Source organism: Thalassophryne amazonica, chromosome 15, assembly GCF_902500255.1.
Source record: "Thalassophryne amazonica chromosome 15, fThaAma1.1, whole genome shotgun sequence".
NCBI lineage: Eukaryota > Metazoa > Chordata > Actinopteri > Batrachoidiformes > Batrachoididae > Thalassophryne > Thalassophryne amazonica.
Window position 1 is genome coordinate 93573795 of NC_047117.1, and position 24334 is coordinate 93598128.

General features: G+C 43.0%; 1 protein-coding gene and 1 long non-coding RNA gene across 5 annotated transcripts in view; one reads left to right on the top strand and one right to left on the bottom strand.

Annotated features, from left to right (window-relative positions):
* ogal (O-GlcNAcase like) overlaps positions 1-9137 on the top strand; it is a 31781-nt gene extending 22644 nt beyond the window's left edge. For 3 of the 4 annotated variants that reach the window (XM_034187337.1, XM_034187336.1, XM_034187335.1), the window contains exons 11-17: positions 6825-6999; positions 7105-7190; positions 7327-7419; positions 7487-7566; positions 7912-8032; positions 8108-8237; positions 8760-9137. In XM_034187337.1, coding sequence (XP_034043228.1) covers positions 6825-6999; positions 7105-7190; positions 7327-7419; positions 7487-7566; positions 7912-8032; positions 8108-8237; positions 8760-8896 — 822 coding nt within the window. In that variant the 3' untranslated portion in view covers positions 8897-9137. Of the gene's footprint in view, positions 1-6824; positions 7000-7104; positions 7191-7326; positions 7424-7486; positions 7567-7911; positions 8033-8107; positions 8238-8759 lie in introns of all 4 variants that reach the window. The other variant, XM_034187338.1, reaches the window with a different exon arrangement.
* A 4339-nt stretch (positions 9138-13476) lies between these two features.
* Positions 13477-23628, bottom strand: LOC117526706. Its single transcript, XR_004565334.1, has 2 exons — positions 23218-23628; positions 13477-15360 (listed from the first exon to the last, which is right to left on the bottom strand). It is a non-coding gene; the product is annotated as an uncharacterized LOC117526706 (long non-coding RNA).
* Positions 23629-24334: the final 706 nt, after the last annotated feature.

Sequence of the window (24334 nt, forward strand, 5' to 3'; positions counted from 1 at the left end):
AAATGAACACAGTTTTTTGATTAGTTTTTGAGAACATTTTTCCCATACAGTCAGTGAATGTTTCAATACTAGATCCTGGTGCTCTATATATACAGCTGACTAATACGTTTTTGCTTTTTTCTTCACATATTTCAATAGTTATACATTCTAATAAGTTATCAATCACAGTTGTCATATTGTCTACTATTTTATAATCCATGTTCTTATCCACATACACAGCCACTCCTCCTCCACTCTTATTTTTTCTGTTTACACAATTAAATTCATATCCATCCAGTTCAAAATCCATTCCTTTATCTTCATTGATCCATGTTTCTGATATTGCAATTATGTTAAATATTTTTTTAAACTGACTTAAATATTCTTTAATGTTGTTAAAGTTTGCATATAGACTTCTGCTGTTGAAATGTATTATTGATAATTTGTTATCCGTTCTAATGATCCGATTAAACTGTTCATCTGTATAATAGCAACAACTGTCATTGATATTTGAGAAGAAATTATTGTCCGGGTCTATATCGTGCTCCAAGTCCAATACATTGTGGTCTGTGTATTTAAATGTTCTCAGTTCTACTTTTCCATGATCAGCAATCCTTTGAGTTATATCCTTCTTGTCTCCAGATGTAGATGAATAGGTAGTAGATGAATAGGTACCTCTGGTCTGTGTCATGGTGTTGTGATGTGTTTGTGTCCTCATACCTTATTGGTCATATTTGTCCAGATTCTCGCTTTAAGAAACACTATTGTTCATATTTGTCAAGCTCCTCGATGTTCTTTATTGCCATGACTTTTGCTTGTTCAGGTGATCCGTTCAGTTTGATGAATATTTTACAATTTGAAGTCCATGTGTGCTGGATTTTTCCCTGTTTCTTCAAGAAGCGTGCTTTCCTGGCGATGTCGGCATTCCATTTGGTGAGATGTTCATTGATGAATACGTTTGTCCCTTTGTTTTCTTCCTTGTTTTAACAGTGCTGTTTTGTGTTTTCTGTTGATGAATCTCATGATGACGGTTCGTTATCACCGTCATTTCTCCGGGGCAGAGGGTGGCACGCTTCAATGTTATTTAAATCCATTTCTATACCTTTAGATAGGAGGAAATCAGCAACCTGTTTTTCCACAGAGCTGACCTCCTGTTCACTGGGCTCCCCTCTGCTCTCATCTGTTACCGCCCGTGCGTAGGACCGTGGTTTGATGTGAAGACCTGTGATGATGACGTCGTTAATTCTGGTGTACTGCTCCAATTCAGCCACTCTATTTTCCAGCTGCACCAGACGCCGGTCTTTCTCGGCATTCTGGAGCCGTAATGCCTTCACCTCCTCCACCAGATCCATGATTGATTTCTGTTGCTGCTTCACAACAGAAATCTCCTCTGATAGAAAGTCCAGAGATTTTTTAATATCGTCACCTTCCTCCGCTGTCAGAACCTTCTTAGGCCCCATGGTCGGCTTATGAGCAGCTTGTCGATCGCCGATGTTAACAGCCTGCGTTGTTTGTCACCGGGATGGATCTGCACTGCGCTGGTGCCGCGCGGCCTCGGTGTTTCCGCGCTGATGGATCCGCGGTGGCTGCACGAGGCCTCGGGGAAGCGGCACTCGTGACGCGCGGCTTTAATGACGCAGCGCGCGGCCTCAGTGAATTCACCACGTTGGGCCTCGGACGTTGTTGCTGTCCAGTCGCGGGGCTAAGTTGCCGGTTGAGGTGGTATTCCCACTGTCCGGGTTGGCAAACACCGGCGTGGCAGATGGCAACTACAAACACCACCTCTGAAAACTCAGGTACAAACTTTTTGCAGCTCGCTCTGACGACACGCTGACGACACGCAGCTCTGACTGACTGTGACTCCTGGATCATCCTTGAGATGTTTCTACAACTTAGTTGGAGTCCACCAGGGGTAAATAAAATTGATTGGACATGATGGGGAAAGACACACACCTGTCTACATATAAGGTCCTACATGTTTCTGTGTAGGTTCTCAGTTGTCCAGGTGGTTTCCATAGTAGAGAAGCTTGAATCTTCGACTGGACTGGGTTGCTTGACGCAAGGACGTTTTGCTTCAAATCGCAGAAGCTTCCTCAGCTAAAATTCTTGCTCTGGAAGTCTGACTTCCAGAGGCCTCTACTGGTGGTTGGCTGTCACTGCGGTATTGTATCACTTCCTGTTCCGGAGCACAGCGGTGTTTTGCTGTATCTGTTAGCTGTTTAATCTGCACAGTTAGATTGATCTACATAACGATTTGTTTCACAGTGTAATCTTCACGTGCCTTAACTAAAGCACTCCCTCTGCTGAATCACCTCTAAATTATTTACACATTATTCACTTTGTGTGTTTTTAGGAATCCGCTAGCTTAGCGCAGCTACTAGCTCTTAGCCGATTTAGCATGGCGGCTTCTCCTGTCTCTCCCGCACTTTTCTGCTCTGGGTGTGAAATGTTTAGTTATTCCTCGGCCTCCTTTAGCAGTAATGGTACTTGTAATAAGTGTAGCTTATTCGTAGCTTTGGAGGCCAGGCTGGGCGAATTGGAGACTCGGCTCCACACCGTGGAAAATTCTACAGCTAGCCAGGCCCCCCATTGTGATTTGGCGCTATATAAATAAAATTGATTTGATTTGACTTCTGTCTGACTCTTGTAGAGATGAATGAACAGAAGCCAACAAAAGCTGGAGTTTTAAATCTAACCAGCCCCCTCCTACTGAGAGGAAGACTGCTATAGGCTAGTGACTAAACAATGGCTCTAATTAGCAACTATTGTGCTCTAGTTAGCCCTCTCCTAATGACAGGGCAGCTGTCCCTTCTAATGATGGGATGGATGCCTTTCTTGATGGCTCCCTTGATGACTCTCCTGATGACGTGAATGACTCAGTACCATGAACAAAAGACTGAAACTCCTTTGACCTGAGTACCCCATTGTAAACAGGGGACAAAGCGTGTCTCAGACCCCCTCCCCGGTTAAGGCTGGGTTTCAAATGTTTCACAAAGAATGCTTCCATGACCCCTCTCTCAAACCATTTCTTCTCTCTGGCTAATATTTTAACTTCCTTGTCCTCAAACGTGTGGTTAGTGTCTTTAAGGTGGAGATGAACTGCAGACTGAGGTCCACTGGCGCCCTCTCTGCGGTGCTGGTATAGTCTTTTGTGTAAAGGTTGCTTAGTCTCACCTATGTAGTGTTCGTTACAGTTTTCCTGACATCTGATAGAATACACTACATTGCTCTGTTTGTAACTAGGGATCCTGTCCTTAGGGTGAACTAATTTCTGTCTGAAGGTGTTAACCGGTTTAAAGTAAACTGGGATTTTGTGCTGTCTGAAGATCCTCTTTAGTTTTTCCCCTACTCCTGCTAAATAAGGGAGAGACACTCCTCTTCTTCTTGTCTCCGTCTCCTGTCTATCTGGTCTCTTTGTACTCTGGGACTTCTGCACTTTGTCCAGGGACCATCGTGGGTACCCACATACTGTGAGGGCTTTCCGGACACGTTGTTGTTCTTTAGCCCTTTCCTCTGCAGTTGTGGGCACCTGTAGGGCTCTGTGTTGAAGCGTCCTGATCACCCCAAGCTTGTGTTCAAGGGGGTGGTTTGAGCCAAAGAGCAGATATTGGTCAGTGTGAGTTGGTTTTCTGTAAACCCCTGTCTGGAGCTGCCTGTTTTCTCCAATTGTAACATCATAGTCCAAGAAGGCTAAATGGTTGTTTCTGGCATCCTCACGTGTGAACTTGATGTTGGCGTCCAAAGAGTTGATGTGTTCTGTAAAGTCTTCAACTTCCTGTTGCTTGATGTCATCAACATATCTGAACCAGTGACTGGGAGAGATGCCTGTGAAAGACGTCAAGGCTGTCTTCTCCACTCGCTCCATGTACAGATTGGCCACAGTGGGGATACCGGAGACCCCATCGCACAACCATGAATCTGCCTGTAGTAATTCCCCCTAAACAGGAAATACGTGGTGTTGAGACAGATCTCCAAGAGTTGGCAGATGTGGTCTGGTGTGAGTTTGGTCCTTTCAAGTAGAGACACATCCTCCCGCAGTCTCTGCCTCACAGTTAAGACGGCCTCAGCGGTGGGGATGCAGGTGAACAACGATGTCACATCAAATGACACCATAGTTTCATCTTCCTCCAGCTGTAGGTCCTTGATCTTGTTCACAAAATCTTGTGTGTTCTCCACATGGTGGTCTGAGTTACCCACTAGAGGAGCCAAAATCCACTTGAGGTGCTTGGCCAAATTGTACGTGATGGAATCTGTACTACATACAATAGGCCTGAGTGGCACGTCCTGTTTGTGGATTTTGGGCAGTCCATAGATGCACGGAGTGGCGTCCCCAGGGTACAGTCTGTAGTATGTCTGCCTGTCGATGACTCCCTCTTTCTCCAGGTTTTGGAGGTAGCTAATGATTTTCTTCTTATAGCTGCTCGTGGGGTCTCTTCAGACGTTCGTATGTATTGGAGTCACTGAGCAAGTTGTTGATCTTGGCCTCGTAGTCCGATGTGTTCAGGACCACCGTGCATCTGCCTTTATCCGCTGGCAGGATAAGGATGCTTTGGTCCTTTTGTAGTGTCCCCTTGTCTCCTTTGTCCCCTGTTTACAATGGGGTACTCGGGTCAAAGGAGTTTCAGTCTTTTGTTCATGGTAATGAGTCATTCACGTCATCATGAGTCATCAAGCGAGCCATCAAAAAAGGCATCCATCCCATCATTAGGAGGGACAGCTGCCCTGTCATTAGGAGAGTGCTAACTAAAGCACAATAGTTGCTAATTAGTGCTATTGTTTAGTCTCTTGCCTATAGCAGTCTGCCTCTCAGTAGGAGGGGGCTGGTTAGGTTTAAAACTCCAGCTTTTGTTGGCTTCTCTTCATTCGTCTCTACAAGAGTCAAGACAGAAGTCAGACTTCCAGAGCAAGAATTTTAGCTGAGGAAGCTTCTGCGATTTGAAGCGAAACGTCCTCGCGTCAAGCAACCCAGTCCAGTCGAAGATTCAAGCTTCTCTACTATAAGGTCCTACAGTTGACAGTCAGAGCACAAACCAAGCATGACGTCAAAGGAATTGTCTGTAGAACTCAGAGACAGGATTGTCTGGAGATGCAAATCTGGGGAGGGTACAGAAACATTTCTGCTGTTTTGAAGGTCCCAGTGAGCACAGTGGCCTCCATCATCTGTAAATGGAAGAAGTTCAGATCCACCAGGACTCTTCCTAGAGCTGGATGCCTGTCTAAACTGTGCGATCAGGGGAGAAGCACCTTAGTCAGGGAGGTGACCAAGAACCTGATGGTCACTATGTCAGATCTCCAGCATTCCTCTGTGGAGAGAGAACCTTCCAGAAGGACAACTATCTCTGCAGCAATCCACCAATCAGGCCTGTATGGTAGAGTGTCCAGACAGAAGCCACTCCTTAGTAAAAGACACATGGCAGCCCACCTGGAGTTTGACAAAAGGCACCTGAAGGACTCTCAGACCAGGAGAAACAAAATTCTCTGGTCTGATGAGACAAAGATTGAACTCTTTGGTGTCATGTTTGGAGGAAACCAGGCACCATCCCTACAGTGAAGCATGGTGGTGACAGCATCATGCTGTGGGGATGTTTTTCAGCAGCAGGAACTGGGAGACTAGTCAGGATTGAGGGAAAGATGAATGCAGCAATGTACAGAGACATCCTGGATGAAAACCTGCTCCAGAGCGCTCTTGACCTCAGACTGGGGCGACGGTTCATCTTTCAGCAGGACAATGACCCTAAGCACACAGCCAAGATATCAAAGGAGTGGCTTCAGGACAACTCTGTGAATGTCCTTGAGTGGCCCAGCCAGAGCCCAGACCTGAATCCGACTGAACATCTCTGTAGAGATCTGAAAATGTCTGTGCACTGACGCTCCCCATCCAACCTGATGGAGTTGGAGAGGTGCTGCAAAGAGGAATGGAACAAACTGCCCAAAGATAGGTGCACCAAGCTTGTGGCATCATATTCAAGAAGACTTGAGCCTGTAATTGATGCCAAAGGTGCATCAACAAAGTATTGAACAAAGATGTGAATAGTTATGGATGTGTGATTTCTTAGTTTCTTTATTTTTAATAAATTTGCAAAAAAAAAAAGAGGAAAAAAAAACTTTCATGTTGTCATTATGGGATGTTGTGAGTAGAATTTTGAGGGGAAAAAATTTTTCTCCATTTTGGAATAAGGGTGTGAGATAAAATGTGGGAAAAGTGAAGCTCTGAATTATCTCACTTTCAGCATTTTTTTTTTCTTCATGCCGTTATACAGTAACTGAAATAATCTTTAAAAAATTTATTTTTCCTGTGAGGAGGAATTAGTGAGGTTTTGTTTAGTAAATTGTGTAATTTTGGAGTTTTACTGCAAATTTAACATTTTATTATATGGCAATGCTACGTGTGCTCTGATTAGCTGATTTCCAGTCTTATGTTTTCCCATATCAGGCCGTTGCCATGACAATCAGTCTGGATCATGTATCACTTTTGTTACAAACCAGAAAGCTAAAAACACGATTAGAAAAACGAAGTTGGACATGAACATACTCCATAAATATCTGAGTAGCATTAGAAAAAACACACAGATCGAAAGTTTACCAGCTAACAACCGGACCATCTGTTAGCAAGTTCCTTCATGGAGGTGAAGAAAGCCAACAGGTCTGACTTGGAGCCCAAAACGATCAGCAGCTGTCATATTCAGGCGATACTGTAAGGTCACGTGTTTTTATATATAATATATAAATAAATTACTCTCGCTTGCTCGGTTAATAATCCTTCAACATGTCTTGGTGATGCATTCATGTGCTGTAGGGAAAGCAGAGCTACTCGTTGGTAAGTTTGTGTTGTTTTTGTGTTTCAGACAGACGAGTGGCACTCCAGAGCGCAGCGCTTCGATCACATGTGTGAGGCTGTGGTGCAGATGTTCAATCGCCTCTCGAATGCTCCAAACCGCCGCATCCTCTACGACCTCTACAACTACATCTGTGACATCAAGAGTGGGGTCGGGATGGCACGAGCATACGTTAAGCTTCTGGGTGAGACAAAATGTAGAACGGGGGGGAAATACACAAACTAGAGAAGTGAGTGCAGATTTCAGCAGAGGTGACGTAAACGTTAACTTTGGTGAGTGGCATCTGCAGGGGGACACGGGCGACCCGCGGCTCAGCTGATGAATGATGACCCCGAACCCTGGGGCTTCAGAGGAGGCCTTTCTGGAGAGTTCCAGGTAACCTGATCAGTGTTGGACATCTGAAGTTGCAGTCTTTCTGTCTTGCACTCAGACGAAAATCTGCAGTCACACATAGTTTAATGTCCTTCTGTATCCGGATGTCTGGGATTATGCTGTGCTTCCATGTTTGCAGAGGATGCTTCCTGGGCATGGGAACAGGGACCTGTTTCCACATCCACCCACAACAGCGGTCTACTGTGTGCGGCCATACTGCCCAGGGGACAAGGTGAGTATGAAGCGTGCGCCGGCGTTCTGCGCATGGCGACCTCACACTGACTTGTTTTATGTTGCAGGCAGACGTGGAGAAGATCTTCAGGGAGATGCAGCCTGCAGAAGAGGGCAAAGTCCCCCCGACCACCCTGCTGAGCGACGGGTACGAGTCGGTCCTGAATCTATAACTTGTCTGCAAACCCAAACTTAAAAAATACATTTAAAATCAAACTGTCTCTTAGATATATATTAACTCCTGAGGTGTTTTTGTCCTGTTGCCATGACAACCCAACCTCCGATAAGAGATGGAGGATGGATTTTTATGAATGAGTTGGTTCTTGTTTAAATGACAGAAATTGAAAATAATCATTTTACATCACAATATGAAAATGTTTATAATCCGCTGGTGTTTTTCTTTTTATATATTTTGTCCTTTGAACACCTTTTGCTACTTTTTGAGTATCCAGTGCGTAAAAGTGACGCCTCTAACATCTCTTCTTGTGCGCAGCTTGTCAGCAGGTCAAGTCCCGCCTTCTCCTGACTGTGCTTTTATCCTGGAGGACGGCACGGGGGCGTGCGGATATGCACTCGCTGTCACAGACGCCAAATCAACTGCAGCAAAGATTCAGGTTGGAAGATTTGATCCTTGTGCATGAAACCAAGACAAAGTGCAGCGTTTGGGTTTAATTTTTGACTATGTCCAGAGCCCAGTGAGTGAGTCTCTACTCAAGAAGTTCCCATCCCTGGTCACCGTCCAGGTCCTGCCCCGAGTCCTTGATCCCTCACCGGCCAAACGCATGTTTGCCTGTTTGCTGCCCGCCATCAGGAACAGCGGTGAGTTAGTGGGAACCGCTAGCTAGTCCAACCAGCGGAGGTTTGGGTGTAAGAGCTGGATACTGCAGTGGAGGGGAGTGAGGTTTGTTTAGATCAGAGGTCTCAAACTGATTCCACAAGGGGCTGAGAAGGGGGCAGGTTTTCTGGTCACGTCACTGACTGACTGACTGATTCCATCTGCTAAAAGTGACGTTAGGCAGTGATGTCACCTGGCAGAGTGGGTGGCTGCAAAGACAACCTGCACCCTCTCAGCACCTTCAGAAATCAGTTTGAGACCCCTGGTTTAGATCATGAAACTAGAGGTAGAGTGCCATCTAGTGGCAGAACAAAAATCATGAGTTAATGTCATTTTCACTTTGTGCCTCAAAACCATCAAAAACTCCAGAAAGAGTAAACGAGCCAACTCACTGGCGACAGAGGCGGGACTTCCTTTCTGTCAGTCAATTCAAAAAGGGTTGAACTTTATATTCCAGCTGGAACATGGTTTTTGTTAGACTATTAAAGCCTGAATGTCCTCTCCAGGGTCTCGTGGGGCATTTTGTGAGCTGAGACACCGCGACCACAGGATGCTCGACTTCTACACCAAACTTGGCTCCTTTAGAACCGTCCAAACGCCGGCTCTGCCTCAGGACGTGGTTACCATGGTAACAGGCCTGTGACCCTGGTCGCTAACATGGATTCCTCTCAGGTGTCTGATTCATTAACGGGGACCACTAACTGTAGCGTGCTAGCTTGGTCCCGCTGGTGATCAGCCAATGCTGAAAATGGGCCCTGAAGTTTGGAGATTGAAGAGTGAAATAATGACCAAATGTTTAATATGAAAAATTTATATAAATAATGTATTTGATATTTTTATGATGGGTTCTGATCCTGTTCAATAAAACGGGCCCATGTGCACCACTGGGTTCTTGGTTGTGGTCATTAAAGTATTTCCTGTTCTGGTTCTGTCCAGGAGTGAGTTCGTCGGTCTGTAGGGATGGGTATTGAATATTGATAAGATTTTATCGATACTTTCTGTGTACTAAGTCGGCTTTACAGGTTTTCTATATCAACAACATTTTGACTTTTAAAGTAAATAAATATGAAATTGGTCACTGGATCTGTAGTATTTGTCAAAAACATTTCCTTTCAGCCATTAATGGCATGAATGTCTCTCCGTACCTCTGAGCTCAGCCGGCTGCACATCAGGAAGTAATTCATAAAGAACACAGGGCGTCTCATTTTCGGAGTGTTCTAGTCTGTGTTACGTTTGGAAAGAGGTGTTATTTGATTTAAAACAGCGATTTGCTTTGAAGTTATTAATTCCGGTTGGACTCCAACTTGACTCGGCAGAGAGCGGAGCAGTGTTTGGAGCTGTGCAAATGGAACGGAGGGTGATTCTCATTTCTTGACTGCAACAAGACAAGAGTCCCAGTTAGTGACTTTAATCCACACAAAAGTCACTCACGATTGACATTTTTACAATCTGGAAAACAAGACTTTAAAAAAAAAAAAAAAAGTGCAGCGATCAAAATGTTCTGTGTCAGGTCCGTTGCCCGAACTGGACCTGGCACTTAAACTGTGCCTGAGATTGTATCCTGCAAAACACAGTTTCTCAAAGCATAATCACATAAAAAGAGACATTAGACAGAGATCTCTTTTGTGAGCTTTGCGCAAAGGGTTAGGGTTAGCGTTAGCGTACAAACCTAAGACCAACCTTGCTTTCCCTGCTTGCTCTTTTATTAGAAAAGAAAAAAATCATAAACAATACAATGTAGCATCAGGGTACATTGTGTTTGGGGAAGGGAGGGGTGAACGGTTGCTTGTGAGTTACGGTTTCCTGTGAAACATGCTCGTTTCTTTCACAGAAAGAAGGGAGTAAGCTGTTAAGTTTCGATGTCAACAGAGTCCTGAAACAACCTTTAGTTCATCACTGTGGCTGAGCAATCATTTAGCTTAAATGCAGCATATATCAATGGGTACATAATTATTATGATTGAATGAGTCAATGAAATATAAAAGAATATAATTCAGACAATAATAAATGTAGAATCCTTTAACAAGTCAGCTAAGACACATATTCTTTCAGTCTTGTGGCTGGTTTCACTCCCACATCACACATAACAGTTGATACAGTTCATTTCACAAGAAGCAGAAACGTAACTCAGACTACTTTTGATTACATTGAATATCATGTAAACAGGCAATGATTAATTAAATAAATGGTAACAACTCATAAAATCCCCATCATTTCCCTCCTCTTTTAGCATTTATTTGCAGTTAGCTAGTGTAAAAATAAATGTATTGACAGTGTATGACAATAATTCAGCATAATTTCACTCATCCATCATGAGCACTTGTTTACACATTTTCACTCAATAACTTCATTACTTTACACTTTCAATTATCATCATAAGTGTCTTGTCCTTAGTCCACATTATCACATCCTTCCTGGGGCTCCTTGAGGTTCAAAACTGTATAGGTTGGTGTGTGAGCCAATTGTAATTGCACAAACAGCTTGGTTGCCAGCCTGGTAACCATTGCCTTAATACAGGGTATGGCACAGCAGGAGAAAACAATCAAAACTCCAATCAAAATCAGAACCGGTGTAAAGAATTTTAGCAATATTTGCCACCAGGAGCCGGAGGTAAACCACCCCCACAGGCTCCATCGTGCTGCTGTTTCCTGAAACTCGGTGGTCATAGTACTTTGCATTTTTTCCAGGACCCTCATCGCCTGTTGTGCCGAATCAGAATTTATCTCATCAGATATATATGTACAGCATGTGGCATTTATCATGCCACATACGCCGCCTTCTGCCGCTGTTAACAAATCTAACACTAATCGATTTTGGAGGACCATCATACGGATTTCGGTCAACATTTTGTTTTGGGCTTTGTTGACTATGAGAGACGCGTTTAGGAATACAGCCAATCGATAATTTACTGTTTCTAATCGAAACTGTAAGTTTGGAATACCCAACCAGGGCAACACGGACAGACCACCCCTCTCCCAATCTTTCCAGATCTTAAACTCCTCGGGCACATCATCGCTCTGCCAGATGTGTTTTACCTGGTGAATCTCCACGTCGTCTAAATTCCGCCTCACCCTTTCTGGCCTTTTGGGCTCGGCCGCGACGACAAAGGTGTGATCTGACACCTGGGTAGGGGCGCAAATTCCATCCCATCCCGGTGGGAGATTCAGGTACAAGCGTGTACCACAAACCCAGAACACGTCATCCACTGGCCATGTTCCGTTCCGGTAACCATAATTTTGCTATCCTGAAGCAATTGTGATCTGTTGGACAGGAGGGTCTGTCCCACTTTCCACAATATAGGGTTTCAGATTTGGTTGTGTTAACTTGAATACACTCTCCAACATTGAGGCAAGTCTCTACACATCTCTTAGCAGTCAACCGTCCCCCTTCCTGATAATAACAAATTGGAAATTTAATTCCGTGGGGTATTAGAACAGTTTTGGCCACAAGTGCAGATGCCTTAATCCTAGTCAAGGTTACTAATTGACTACACGGGTCATAAATTTTCCCCCAATGAGATCCATTCCATCCGCTGTATGCTTTGGACATACACTCAACAAAAATATAAACGCAACACATTTGGTTTTGCTCCCATTTTGTATGAGATGAACTCAAAGATCTAAAACTTTTTCCACATACACAATATCACCATTTCCCTCAAATATTGTTCACAAACCAGTCTAAATCTGTGATAGTGAGCACTTCTCCTTTGCTGAGTTAATCCATCCCACCTCACAGGTGTGCCATATCAAGATGCTGATTAGACACCATGATTAGTGCACAGGTGTGCCTTAGACTGTCCACAATAAAAGGCCACTCTGAAAGGTGCAGTTTTGTTTTACTGGGGGGGGATACCAGTCAGTATCTGGTGTGACCACCATTTGCCTCATGCAGTGCAACACATCTCCTTCGCATAGAGTTGATCAAGTTGTCAATTGTGGCCTGTGGAATGTTGGTCCACTCCTCTTCAATGGCTGTGCGAAGTTGCGACGACGAACTGGAGTCCGGTCAAGACCCGATGAGCATGCAGATGAGCTTCCCTGAGACGGTTTCTGACAGTTTGTGCAGAAATTCTTTGGTTATGCAAACCGATTGTTTCAGCAGCTGTCCGAGTGGCTGGTCTCAGACGATCTTGGAGGTGAACATGCTGGATGTGGAGGTCCTGGGCTGGTGTGGTTACACGTGGTCTGCGGTTGTGAGGCTGGTTGGATGTACTGCCAAATTCTCTGAAACACCTTTGGAGACGGCTTATGGTAGAGAAATGAACATTCAATACACGGGCAACAGCTCTGGTTGACATTCCTGCTGTCAGCATGCCAATTGCACGCTCCCTCAAATCTTGCGACATCTGTGGCATTGTGCTGTGTGATAAAACTGCACCTTTCAGAGTGGCCTTTTATTGTGGGCAGTCTAAGGCACACCTGTGCACTAATCATGGTGTCTAATCAGCATCTTGATATGGCACACCTGTGAGGTGGGATGGATTATCTCAGCAAAGGAGATGTGCTCACTATCACAGATTTAGACTGGTCTGTGAACAATATTTGAGGGAAATGGTGATATTGTGTATGTGGAAAAAGTTTTAGATCTTTGAGTTCATCTCATACAAAATGGGAGCAAAACCAAAAGTGTTGCGTTTATATTTTTGTTGAGTATATATACGTGATCCTCACCAGTCATTGTTACGTACATAGCTTGAACAATACAGTCAGTGACACCATAACTAAATGGTCGTGCCCATAAAGTTGGTTGTGTGCTGGATATTGGGATGTATGAACAGACATAGCAGTTTGTCTCATTAACTGATTGAGCTATGATTGTTGCATAATTGTACCATGAGTTTTGCTGTAATGGATTGTCTGTGGTATCGTTTTATCTCATCGAGTAGTGCTAGCATCTGTTTAGGTACGTATCTTTTATTGATTTTTGCGAACGCTTCGCTTTGTCTAGCTGTCCCTTGTAACCGGAAATGATGAAGTAAATATATTACCCCTGCTAACAGAATCAACATTATCATACAACAACAAAAACAAGAGCATTTCTTTCTGCTATGAACCTCTCGGATTTCTCCCTTACGTCGTTTAACTCTGTCTCTCCTCAGCAGGAGCTCCTCGTCCTTCATGTTGACTGGTACAGGCGTCATCTTTAGTGACAGTTCAAAAGGTGCAGTTTATGTGGGCTTAGGGGCTGAAGGTGACAGTTCAGTCTCAGTTCAGTTCAGCAAGGGACTGAGGGAATCTGGAACCTTTTTTTTTTTTTTTTTTTTTCTGTTATTTCCCTTCAGTTGTAGTGCATAAATCTCTACTATTATCAGTATGTGTAAGACATGTTGCAAGTGGACTTAAGATAATGTGTCATGTACTCTGTCCTGTGCCCTGTTCTTGATGTTTCTTTTAAACACAGGTGCACAGGATTTGAACAGGATCGTCTTGTCTCCTGTTTTCAAAGATGCAGTTTCGTCTGCTTCTGTCTCCTGGTCTGGTCATGTCAGCTTCAGTGCTCTTATTTCAAGCTTGTAGTACGTCTGCTTCTGATCCTGGTCTGATTTGACAGGCCTCTCCTTGGTCACAGCTGGTTACTCGTCTGCTTCAACCTTTGGTCTTTGTCTTTGTTGTGGGATAGATGCACCCAAGATGATCTTTTCCTCTGGGCTGGATGCCTTTTCCTCTGGGTTGTCCAGGAGTTTACCAGCTTACAGTGACTTAGGTGGATCCAACTCAACCTCTCGGCAATTTTAACTGCAGTTGGTGTTGTTAATAACACTTGGAATGGCCCTTCCCACTTTGGGCTGGACCAAGATTTCCTTTTGATTACTTTAATGTAGATCTAAGCTCCAGGGTGTACTTCCAGAGTCTGTAAGTTGTGATTGTTGTTGTTGTTCTTGTGCATTCTGCTGTGATGGTTGTTGTACAATTTGTTGTCCAGGTTGTGGTCTCGGCTGTAATGGTGGCTGTTGTCGTCCGGTCACTGTTTCATTATCTTCAGGTCTTACATACATTATCTTGTCCTTTCCTTTCTGACTCTTCCTGTCATTGATTGCTTTCTGTCTCTTCTGTGCCTCATCTAACCATCTCTTCGCTACTTTCAATTCTTCCTCCTTTTTTAACTTACTCTTTCTTGTCTTTGTGGCTACTTGAAGTGTGACGTCACTTACAAACTTTTGACAATTTTCCACCACAAGTTTATTTGTGAAACCATATTTCTTTTTCCAGTCATTACAGTACTGTGTGGATCCCGGGGAGACCCTTTCCATATATTTGGGGTCGCCCTCGAGTTTTAATGTACCCTGTGTGTTTCCCATTTTAGACCACTGAGGGGGTTAGGCCTAGGGCCATCTAAATCAGTGGTATTTCAAGACCCCTTTAATGACTCTGGCGCGTCCGCGAGGTGCCGACCAAGCTTCTACCAAATCCTTAGATTGGGCGGGTCGACCTTGCCTCTGCTTCCTTGCGATCGCTGTTGAGTTTTTGTGCGTATGGAATGTCACGCAAGCTACACTGCAACCGGAGTTACAGGAATTCGCTTACGATCGTTCCCAGTCATACATTCCATTCATTTATCATTCATTACCCCTTCAGATAAACTTGGGTTTTCGGTACTTTTTTAAAATGTCCAATTAGAATTTGCGAAATCATCTGGAGGAAAAAAAAAATCCTACACGTCACAGTTGTCTCTCTTTGATGTAAATAATAGTCTTAGAATTGCCCTCCAGGTCAAGTGTTAACTGTCTTCCTGTGGCAAACATCACATCGACAGAATAAATCTGTCTTCCCGTCACAGGTCACGTGTTGAACGGTCTTCCTGTGTTTTAGTTACACTGCAGTGATTAACTTAAAGTCCACAATCTCACACAAAAGACTCCTTACTTACGTCAAAATTGTGATTCTAGTGGCTTCGTAGAGCGTCGTCAATCCCTCCTCCAAACCACAAGTCGACTTTAGTCTAGAACGCCGGCCACATTTGAAGTGGTGGTCTTTTCCTCCGTCTAACGGGGTTGCGGCGCGTCGTCTTCTGGTTACGGAGGGAGGATGTGTCGACGCGCCAGGAAAATGTCAGGTCCGTTGCCCGAACTGGACCTGGCACTTAAACTGTGCCTGAGATCGTATCCTGCAAAACACAGTTTCTCAAAGCATAATCACATAAAAAGAGACAACATTAGACAGAGATCTCTTTTGTGAGCTTTGCACAAAGGGGAGAAGCTTCGGAGAGAGCGTACAAAGCTAAGACCAACCTTGCTTGTCCTGCTCCTCTCCGCGCCCCCCCCCCCCCCCCCGGCACTTGATCTTTTATTAGAAAAGAAAAAAATCAAACAATACAATGTAGCATCAGGGTACATTGCGTTTGGGGAAGGGAGGGGTGAACGGTTGCTTGTGAGTTACGGTTTCCTGTGAAACATGCGTGTTTCTTTCACAGAAAGAAGGGAGTAAGCAGTTAAGTTTCGATGTCAACAGAGTCCTGAAACGATCTTTAGTTCATCACTGTGGCTGAGCAATCATTTAGCTTAAATGCAGCATATATGAATGGGTACATAATTATTATGATTGAATGAGTCAATGAAGTATAAAAGAATATAATTCAGACAATAAATGTAGAATCCTTTAACAAGTCAGCTAAGACACACATTCTTTCGGTCTTGGGGCTGGTTTCACTAATTTAGAAGATCTTCACTTAGCCTAGAAAAAGAGTCTGTTGCTCTATAAAAAAGCCCTCCGTAAAGCTAGGACATCTTACTACTCATCACTAATTGAAGAAAATAAGAACAACCCCAGGTTTCTTTTCAGCACTGTAGCCAGGCTGACAGAGTCAGAGCTCTATTGAGCCGAGTATTCCTTTAACTTTAACTAGTAATGACTTCATGACTTTCTTTGCTAATACAATTTTAACTATTAGAGAAAAAATTACTCATAACCATCCCAAAGACGTATCGTTATCTTTGGCTGCTTTCAGTGATGCTGGTATTTGGTTAGACTCTTTCTCTCCGATTGTTCTCATTAGTTACTTCATCCAAACCATCAACATGTCTATTAGACCCGATTCCTACCAGGCTGCTCAAGGAAGCCCTACCATTATTTAATGCTTCGATCTTAAATATGATCAATCTATCTTTATTAGTTGGCTATGTACCACAGGCTTTTAAGGTGGCAGTAATTAAACCATTACTTAAAAAGCCATCACTTGACCCAGCTATCTTAGCTAATTATAGGCCAATCTCCAACCTTCCTTTTCTCTCAAAAATTCTTGAAAGGGTAGTTGTAAAACAGCTAACTGATCATCTGCAGAGGAATGGTCTATTTGAAGAGTTTCAGTCAGGTTTTAGAATTCATCATAGTACAGAAACAGCATTAGTGAAGGTTACAAATGATCTTCTTATGGCCTCAGACAGTGGACTCATCTCTGTGCTTGTTCTGTTAGACCTCAGTGCTGCTTTTGATACTGTTGACCATAAAATTTTATTACAGAGATTAGAGCATGCCATAGGTATTAAAGGCACTGCGCTGCGGTGGTTTGAATCATATTTATCTAATAGATTAATTTGTTCATGTAAATGGGGAATCTTCTTCACAGACTAAAGTTAATTATGGAGTTCCACAAGGTTCTGTGCGAGGACCAATTTTATTCACTTTATACATGCTTCCCTTAGGCAGTATAATTAGACGGCATTGCTTAAATTTTCATTGTTACGCAGATGATACCCAGCTTTATCTATCCATGAAGCCAGAGGACACACACCAATTAGCTAAACTGCAGGATTGTCTTACAGACATAAAGACATGGATGACCTCTAATTTCCTGCTTTTAAACTCAGATAAAACTGAAGTTATTGTAGTTATTGTATTGCCCCACAAATCTTAGAAACATGGTGTCTAACCAGATCCTTACTCTGGATGGCATTACCCTGACCTCTAGTAATACTGTGAGAAATCTTGGAGTCATTTTTGATCAGGATATGTCATTCAATGCGCGTATTAAACAAATATGTAGGACTGCTTTTTTGCATTTGCGCAATATCTCTAAAATTAGAAAGGTCTTGTCTCAGAGTGATGCTGAAAAACTAATTCATGCATTTATTTCCTCTAGGCTGGACTATTGTAATTCATTATTATCAGGTTGTCCTAAAAGTTCCCTGAAAAGCCTTCAGTTAATTCAAAATGCTGCAGCTAGAGTACTAACAGGGACTAGAAGGAGAGAGCATATCTCACCCATATTGGCCTCTCTTCATTGGCTTCCTGTTAATTCTAGAATAGAATTTAAAATTCTTCTTCTTACTTATAAGGTTTTGAATAATCAGGTCCCATCTTATCTTAGGGACCTCATAGTACCATATCACCCCAATAGAGCGCTTCGCTCTCAGACTGCAGGCTTACTTGTAGTTCCTAGGGTTTGTAAGAGTAGAATGGGAGGCAGAGCCTTCAGCTTTCAGGCTCCTCTCCTGTGGAACCAGCTCCCAATTCAGATCAGGGAGACAGACACCCTCTCTACTTTTAAGATTAGGCTTAAAACTTTCCTTTTTGCTAAAGCTTATAGTTAGGGCTGGATCAGGTGACCCTGAACCATCCCTTAGTTATGCTGCTATAGACTTAGACTGCTGGGGGGGTTCCCATGATGCACTGAGTGTTTCTTTCTCTTTTTGCTCTGTATGCACCACTCTGCATTTAATCATTAGTGACTGATCTCTGCTCCCCTCCACAGCATGTCTTTTTCCTGGTTCTCTCCCTCAGCCCCAACCAGTCCCAGCAGAAGACTGCCCCTCCCTGAGCCTGGTTCTGCTGGAGGTTTCTTCCTGTTAAAAGGGAGTTTTTCCTTCCCACTGTCGCCAAGTGCTTGCTCACAGGGGGTCGTTTTGACCGTTGGGGTTTTTACGTAATTATTGTATGGCTTTTGCCTTACAATATAAAGCGATTTGGCGCTATATAAATAAAATTGATTGAATTGATTGATTTTATGGGGGGGGTTCAGATTAGAACATTTCTGTGAATCTTTAAATAGAAACAGTCTGGTGCTGGACAGTAAATCTGGAGGACGAAGGTCTCAGAAACTGTCCTGACTGCAAGACGGACACAAGTGAGGGAAGACACCGACAGGCCGACGCCCATGAACACAGAAACTCAGCTTCGTGGTGGAACAGATCCTTTGACTTCTGGCAAACTGGAGCTGAAACTTCACATCTTTTAAAAGAAAATTCTTTCTGTTCCACCCTGAAGCTGTAAAACTTGTGGAAGTCTAAAGTTTCTCCGTGCAGTTTCTCCAGCCACAGTCAAAGAGGCTTCCTTCACAGTTGTCTGGGTATCTTGGTGGCTTCCCTCACCAGGCTCCTCGCCCCGGCCTTCATCTGACTGCAGGATCTGAGATTCTTGAATGAAACTGTTCATGACCTGACTTGTCTAAAGAAATCTGACTGGAAAAGTGTTTTGTTTTGTTTTTCCATAAATTTTTAGATTTCAGTAAATATTCTGATGACCCAAAGCTGGTTTGGTTCATTTCTCAATTTTTTCCTCATTAAATTCAGGGCTGTCAGTCATTCTGATGGCATGTTCAGGATTCACATCGAGAATCATTTTCTGAAATGGAGAACTGGAGCAGCGACGTTAGGAAACCGGTGGCGGTGCAGCTCGACCCAAAGGTCCTTCTGGAAGAACAGCAGCAGACAAACTCTGGACAAAGAAAGCCCAGCTCTCTCTCTCTCACTCACTCACACACACACACACACAGCAGTGTGAACATGTTGTTCTGCATAACCAGGACCTCCCACCTCCTGGGATCAAACCGGACCAACAGGTCGGGCTCAGAGAGCAGCCACGCCCCACCATCCATCACAAACTTCAGACTTCAGAATTGATTTTCTCAAACTGGGCTGAACATCACAACCATTTATTTTGTATTTGCCCTGTGACATCTAAATTTTGGAGAGATTCTGAAAAATATATCCATGAAAAAACTAAACATGCCATCATCGTTGGTTTGAAGGATATTATTACAAGATATGAATATAATGAGAAGCCTTTTTCTTTTGTAATTAATCCTATGTTGCTAATTGGCAAACAAAATGAGAATTTCTAAATCTCTATGCTGTTTTCAAATATTACTGGTAGAATTTAGTTGGTATATAAATATGTTTTAGTTAACACATGATAAGAAAAGTGAATATACGCTGTAATACCTTGGGTGAGTTTGTTTTGTCTTACAGCCTTTTGCATTTCTTTGGGGTTTGGTTTTTTCTCTTTTTTTACCTACAAAATTTGATATATTCAGTGTTACATTAATGACTGTGTTCCATTTTGTGTCACTTGTCTGCATTTATATACGTGTTCAATTTTGTATTTTGAAATGCCAAATAAAATTTTGAAGAAAAAAAAAACCTGTTCTTATGACAGAGAGATGAGGGGGAAATACCATTTATTACACAATTTATTAATTTAAAAATTTGTTAATGCATGAAAATTAAAAATGTGTTACATAACTTTGACACTCACTGAGATTTGGTGTGTTCTGGGGCTTTGGGGGAAATGTACAGTTCAGTCCAAAATCATTGGTGCTCCAAGACTTCATCAAGTTCACAATCATTTTATTTTCAACAGTTAAAGGTGTCGGAGCGACACTCAAACAACCAGAATCAAGTTTAAAAAAAAAAAGCAAAAATTTGGTTTATCAGGATAAGATTGTTTTATATGAATCCTCAATTAAGTAATCAGCAACAAATTATAAATCAAATCACAACACGGTCGCCCCAAGGCCTGATGGGTGGACCAGCTGGTTAAGGAGCTGCAACATGTCCGTCTTAGGAAGGACGCAGGTCCAGACCGGGTCAGTCCACAGGTCCTGAGGGCCTGTGCTGCTGAGCTGGGAGACCCTCTACAGCAGGGGTGGCCAAGTTCGGTCCTCGAGAGCCACATTCCTGACACTCTTAGACTCGTTGGCAGACTTTTAATGAGCCTTTCATTGGATTCAGGTGCGTTGGAGCAGGGAGACAACTAAGAGTGTCAGGAAGGTGGCTCTCGAGGACCGAACTTGGCCACCCCTGCTCTACAGCATGTTTTCAACCTGAGCCTGTGCGGGTGGGGGGCGTCCCTCACTGTCGAAACTGTCCTGCATTGTTCCAGTCCCAAAGAAGGGGCGCCCTCAGGAGCTGAGTGACTACAGGCCAGTTGCACTCACCGGAGCGACCGGTCCTGCAGCTTGTACGACCTCAGGTACAGATGGGGAGGGACCCCCTCTGATTCACCTACCAGGAGAAGGTGGGTGTTGAGGACGCTCTGTCTCCTGCACCGTGCACTTATGCACTTGGATGGGGGGGCAGTTGTAAGAGAAAAAGACAAGTGTGCGGCTGAACCGGCTCATTAAGAAGGCAGGCTCTGTGGTTGGACTGGGTCTGGACTCTGTGGAGAAGGTGGTGGAGCACAGGACGCTCTCTGAGATCAGGGTGATCCTTTCCAATCAGATCCACCCACTGAACTCTGTCTTCTCCCACCAGAGAAGCTCAGTGAGCAACAGATTCCTCTGAGAGACTGAAGAACTCGTTTGTCCCTCGAGCTGTCAGGCTGCATAATGCAGCCAGGAGCAGGAGATGTGAGCTGGAAATGTCCCATGTAGGACCATAAACACCTCCTACTTTTTTACTTGAATTTTATTGTGCTGTATTATTTGTTACTTTTATATGCACTTTTAATGTGTGTTTAATTTGTGTGAATGGGAGTGACAAACCGCCACATAATTTCCTTTGGGATTAATAAAGCATTTATCTATCTAAAATAGATTTAAAGATTAAAAACATAATAGCAGAGCAAGACCTTAAAAAAGTACAAAAAAGAAAAGCACATAATATCTTAATATACTAACGATAAAACAGTGAGAACAAGTGTCTTAAGTCTGGACTTGAAAGTCTCCACAGAATCTGACTGTTTTATTGACGCAAGGAGATCATTCCACAGAACAGGGACATAAGAGAAAGCTCTGTGACCCGCAGACTTCTTATTCACCCAAAGTAGTCCTGCACCCTGAGAACGCAGGTCCTGGGCCGGTACGTAAGGTTTAATTAGGTCAGCGAGGTAGGGAGGTGCCAGTCCATGAACAATTTTATAGGCTAGTAACAGAACCTTAAAATCTGATCTCACTGGGACAGGAAGCCAGTGAAGAGATGCCAAAATGGGTGTAATGTGGTCAAACTTTCTGCTTAGTGTCAAAAGTCTGGCAGCAGTATTTTGAACCAATTGGAGAGCCCTAATGCTGGACTGCGGTAAACCAGAAAACAGAACATAGCAGTAGTCCAATCTAGAAGAGATGAACACATGGATCAGGGTCTCGGCATCAGCCATAGACAGGATGGGACAAATATTTGCTATATTTCGCAGGTGGAAGAACGTAGTCCTCATAATATTTCTAATGTGGAGGTCAAAGGACAACGTACGATCAAAAATTACCCCAAGGCTCCTCACTTTGTCAGTGTGATATATAACACACGAGCCTAGGCTGAACATTAACTGGTCAAATTGATGCCGATGTCTCACTGGACCAAGAACCATCATTTCAGTCTTATCAGAGTTTAAAAGTAGGAAGTTTCTAGACATCCAACTTCTCACTGCTGCAAGGCAATCTTCTAAGGATTTTATGTGAACGAGATTACCAGCAGTTATTGGCATGTATAACTGAGTATCATCTGCATAGCAGTGAAAGGTAATCCCAAAACGCAGCAATATGTGCCCAAGTGGTGCTATATAAAGGGAGAAAAGCAGGGGGCCTAAGACAGAGCCCTGTGGAACCCCAAATTTCATGTCACTAAGGTTAGAGGTAGAGTTACTGTACAAAACACAGTGAGAACAACTGGACAGGTATGACATCAACCATGTAAGAGCACTCCCAGTAATCCCAAAATAATTCTCCAGCCTATCAGGTAGAAGATGATGATCCACGGTATCAAATGTAGCACTGAGATCTAACAGTACCAGAACCATAGTGGTGTCTGAATCCATTGTAAGCAGAAGATCATTCACCACTTTACTGAGAGCCGTCTCTGTTGAATGATATCCGTTTGTTAAGTGTGACGTAACGCATCATGTGATTTTCAACTTCCGGCTCCAAACAAAAAAGGCGCGCTGTCATTAACATTGAGACCTGCACTGAGACGCTCTGATCAGGCTGCACAAGGACAACAGCATTAACATGGCAATATAAAACACTTTGTATATTGTGCCTAAAACTCTCCTGGATATATTGACTGTGTATTTAGACGTTGTTATTGTGTTTGTTTTATGTAAAAATGCCAGAAGCTCAAGTCGTTTCTCCGTTATTTTCAATGGGAGTTGCTATGAGCTGTGATCGCTTCCTGTTCATGTTGTTCTGGGGGAAAGTGAAGTTTGCACTTTAATGTCCTTTTTATTGTCCTTTACAACACTGTTTGTCCTCTATGTTCCAGAGTAATATATATAAAATGTCTGAAATTCCGTTTGTGTTTATTAAATTCCATGCAGGTTAAACGTAGCAGACACGGGTCATTGGTAATATTTGTTTTAGCAAGTTTTCAGGGTCTCATGGATGCAGTCTCTTATTAACGTGATGAACAGCATAAAAAAAATACATTTTAGTAGTACAGTGGAAACTTGATTTAGGAGTTTAATTTGTTCCGTGACCAAGTTCGTAAGACAATCTGCTCATATTTCAAATGAATTCCCCCCATTTAAAATAACTAAAATAATTTTAATGTGTTCCAGCCTTGTAAAACATCCCCAAATCACTCTAAATGATGAAAAAATATTTTTTTTATTAACAAACAGACATGTATATTTTACCTGTGCATAACAAAATGGAAGTGGCTATTCACACGCCAAGACTCTGGTGGTAAAACCTGGAACTACTTGTATAAACAACCATACTGCATTAAATGAGAGTTACGGACACGACCGCCGTTTGAATAGCCACGGCCTAATAAAATATCTAAAGTAAAAGAAAAGTAGTTTTATGAAGTGTTCTTACCTAGAGACGGAGGTTTGTGCACACTGTAAACACAAACTAAACTTAAACTGTAGATCCTTAAAAGGATCATTCAGATGTAACTTTAACTGTAAACTTGTTGGTCTTTTGGATAAAAACTTATCCAAGGAGTTTGCTTCTGCCCGCTTTTCAAAATCTTGCGGAAATGTGACGGACAAGTGACATTAAAAAGTGCTGAAGCACAACCAGTCAATGAAACAGCTTCTTCTCCTCTGTTGTTTTATATACGTCCTCCGTGGCATTTTTTTCCCAGAATAAATCAAGTTTTGTCACAGTTAAACACTTGTTGGAGGACACAGCCTTCCTTCACAAGTGCAGCAAAATCCGCTGCCTTAATGAGAAGCTTCTCTCCTTCTTCTCTCCTTCTTCTCTCCGAAGCGCGATCTGTAACTCCGCTCATATTCCAAACAAAAATATGGACCGAGCGACGGCTCATATTTCAAAAAACTCGTATGTTGAGGTTCTTCCACTACAATTGTCGACGTTGTTTTGTTTGGATCCGGAAACAGATTTATCACGTGATGCGTTACGTCAGCGTTTAACAGTCCTATTTTCTAAAAGCAGACTGCAGTGGCTCAAAGAGATTATTCTCAGTAAGATAGTCCACAAGCTGCTGTGACACCACTTTTTCCAGAATTTTAGACCAAAATGATAGATTTGATATCGGCTGATAGTTTTTCAATACACTAGGGTCAAGATTAGGTTTCTTAAGTAATGGTTTAATCACTGCAGATTTGAAACATTTAGGAACAGATCCAGAAGTTAATGAAAGATTAATAATTTCCTGCACAGTCGGCCCAAGAGTGGACCACAGGTCCTTAAACAGTTTTGTTGGTATAGGATCAAATAAACAGGTTGTGCTTTTTCTTGACGTTCCGAGTTTTGTCTGCACAACTAGAGAGACAATATCAAATTCTGTAAATCTCGGTAATACCTCAGTAGTGGCGCCCACCTCAATATCAGGGTGTAGTGGCTGGGTTAAGGCATGCTGGGATACATTTAACCTAATGTCTTCTATTTTCTTTCCAAAGTAATCCAGGAAATCTTGTGCTGTAAAAGGAGAGCGAACTACAGGTGGTTGTCCATGAATAAGTGTTGC